The 2,760-nt window shown below is 32.8% G+C and overlaps 1 protein-coding gene across 1 annotated transcript in view; it reads right to left on the bottom strand.

The window, feature by feature from the left end:
• The window catches only part of LOC119587954 (S-phase kinase-associated protein 2-like), a gene marked incomplete at its 5' end in the record, with an annotated part of 3,803 nt that extends 1,049 nt beyond the window's left edge, over positions 1–2,754 (bottom strand). The window contains 5 exon segments of the mRNA XM_037936667.1: positions 1–911; positions 1,673–1,835; positions 2,044–2,171; positions 2,284–2,464; positions 2,646–2,754. Of these exon segments, the coding sequence (XP_037792595.1) occupies positions 725–911; positions 1,673–1,835; positions 2,044–2,171; positions 2,284–2,464; positions 2,646–2,754 (768 nt within the window).
• Between the last annotated feature and the right edge of the window lie 6 nt (positions 2,755–2,760).

Genomic DNA, 2,760 nt, shown 5'->3' with positions numbered 1-2,760 from the left:
ATATGACACCATGAAATCTTTCCTTCAAATTTATTAACAGGTGGTGAGAAATATATCTGGTTTGGATAACTAATGTCACTTTTTCCGGAATTATGGAGAAAAAATTAAACATGAAATATTCAATTGCTTGATCATTCAGGCATTATTCTTTTTGTAGCATTACTCCAAATAGCTAAGAATTTTCACAACATTCAGTATAGTACCTTATCAGTTCAAAAAGTACAGTATGATGCATTTGTTGGCAGTGCTTTAAAAGAAATCAATTAATCTTGCATTATAAAGCACAGGGGACATGTGCATCCCTTAATACCACCACATGAAAATATAACATACATACACTTCTGGAAATTCTTCTCTAAATGAATCATTCACATCACTGTATAAAACATTGTCATTCTTTTACATTCACACACTTCATACATCACTTGTTTTGTCTTATTCACGTTGCACTGGAATACACTAGCCAGATATTTACAATAGAGCATTTCAGAAATTTATTTCATACTTACCTCCCAAGTGGTCTTTTTCTACTGCAGGTTTTATTGCAAATATTTGTTAAAAGCCTTGATGTCTGTTTCACTCAGATCACATTTATCAAATATCTTGGATTAATAAATAAGGCACTTGTTCTTACATGACTACTTGTTAGGTCTTTGGGAAGTCCATGAAAATGCTAGTAGCTGACTTGTCATATACAAGGATTTGTATCCTAGCATGGATGAATTTAATCTCTGACTCTCAGACCCCAAACAGACGTCCTGCGTATACCGACTGTAGGCCGAGCCACGGAAGAGAATAGATATTTGTTAATTTGTATGTGTGGCAGGCTTTGTCGCAGGGTACTGAGTGCACTCTCATTCAGTATGCCATACAGATCCAAGTAGAGCAGATGTGGCATGGACTTCAACTCCCTGAAAATAATAAAGCCATTAAGTTAATAACACTAATAACAATAATGAATTCCTTTGTTTGCCTGCAAAAAAAGGTAAGATATCACTCAGGATTTTATTCAGGGTTGCTTGACTGCCTGAAGCAGTGGCATCAAATGAGAAGCAGTCATTTTATCTATGGAGTGAACACCAGGGAAAGGTTTCTTCAAAATTTCCTAAATACAATATATTTCAAAATTCAAAAATTAACACAAAAACAAGAGAACTAATGATGGCATCTTATTAACATCTATAAATAAGGGTTTCAAAAATTATATCTGAACTTAGTTAAAATCAATATCTTTGCTTTTGATATAATCTTATGCAAAATACATCACTGCATAATATACTATCATTCAAAATTTCTTCAAATTTCAACCTAACATAAATTTCTTATTGGTGAATGAACTGATCAAACCTGATCTTGTACACTGCATGGACCTTATATTTTAGGATGTTTGTTATTGTTGAAATAATGATTCTTATCTTAAAGATTACAATTAAAAACTTTGTATTTGATCAACACATACTAAAAATAGGAAGTTACATGCATGATTATACTTCATAGACTGTAATATATCATAAAGGATTTATTCAACTCAACAATTATATTTGCATGTCTTAGAGATGAGTGGTAATTTTCCTAGCAGTTGATCCTTCATAAAAATGATTAATTTTACCTAATTTGGCTCAATTCTCACAGCTGACAGACAAATTGAACAGTTCATTATATAACAACTTACAGGTAAGCATCTGGCTGTATGGTGTAGCAGCGTGAGAAGGCTAAATATTCTGTGTGACGCAGTTCACTAATTATTGTAGATACAGAAGCAGCAGTAAGCTGAGTGCAATCACTCACATCTAATTCTACCAAGCCAGGTGACTGTTCAGCCAACAATCTTACATCTGCAATACAAAATAAGATTATTGTAATGAATGAACTTTTTTGCACATATGAGATATAATGACACACGAAATTTCCTATATTCATATTTCTTTATACAAAATATAAAAGCTTCCAATTAATACATAAGGCATTTTATTTTATTGATCATGATTAACTACACTCAATTAGGCAAAACGTGCATTTAACAACATATTTAAAAATATTTACGTGTATCAGACAATGTGTTTCTGCAACCGGAAATATTCAACCGCTCGAGTGATTTGGGAAAGCGACGGCATATTATCCGAAGATCCTCATTAGACAATCCCGTCCAAGCTAAATTCAAACTTACCAATCTGTAAAAATTGTTTACTTTTAAAACAAAGACTTACAAAAGGAAATAATAGTCACAAACATGAAAATTGTCTCAATATCTTTCATATAATGTACAAACTAACAGAAACTTACTTTTTACAGTTAGTGAGTATATAAAGAATACTGGAGTGGTTCAAGCCATAGCACATGGCCATATTAAGCGTATCTAAGTTAGGGTTGTTAGCGATGTGTGAGCAAATTGTTTGGTTGATAGTACAATGCTCGAGACTCAATTTCTTCAGGTCAAAACACACACTCAACAACTCCTCAAGCGCTGAAAGATAAAATCAATAAGAAACATTAAGGTATTTTTATTTTACAATCATATCTCAAACTTCCATCTTGGTATGATTTTCCTAAACGATAATCACAAAAACACAAATATATTCAATTCATAAAAAAATATACACAACTCTGACAAGGATCAAACTTTACATCCACCTAATCTCACTCACCTGGGGGTTCTATTGCAGCCATACTAAGATCTAAGTACTGTAGCTTACTCCTAATTGGAGGTAGACTTGGAAGATATTGAAGCTGTGGTGAAAAAATTGGACCATCCACCTACAT

The sequence above is a fragment of the Penaeus monodon genome, chromosome 23 (genome assembly GCF_015228065.2).
Source record: "Penaeus monodon isolate SGIC_2016 chromosome 23, NSTDA_Pmon_1, whole genome shotgun sequence".
In the NCBI taxonomy this organism is placed as follows: domain Eukaryota; kingdom Metazoa; phylum Arthropoda; class Malacostraca; order Decapoda; family Penaeidae; genus Penaeus; species Penaeus monodon.
Note: the sequence above shows the minus strand (reverse complement) of the source record. Positions and strands in the feature narration are given on the sequence as shown.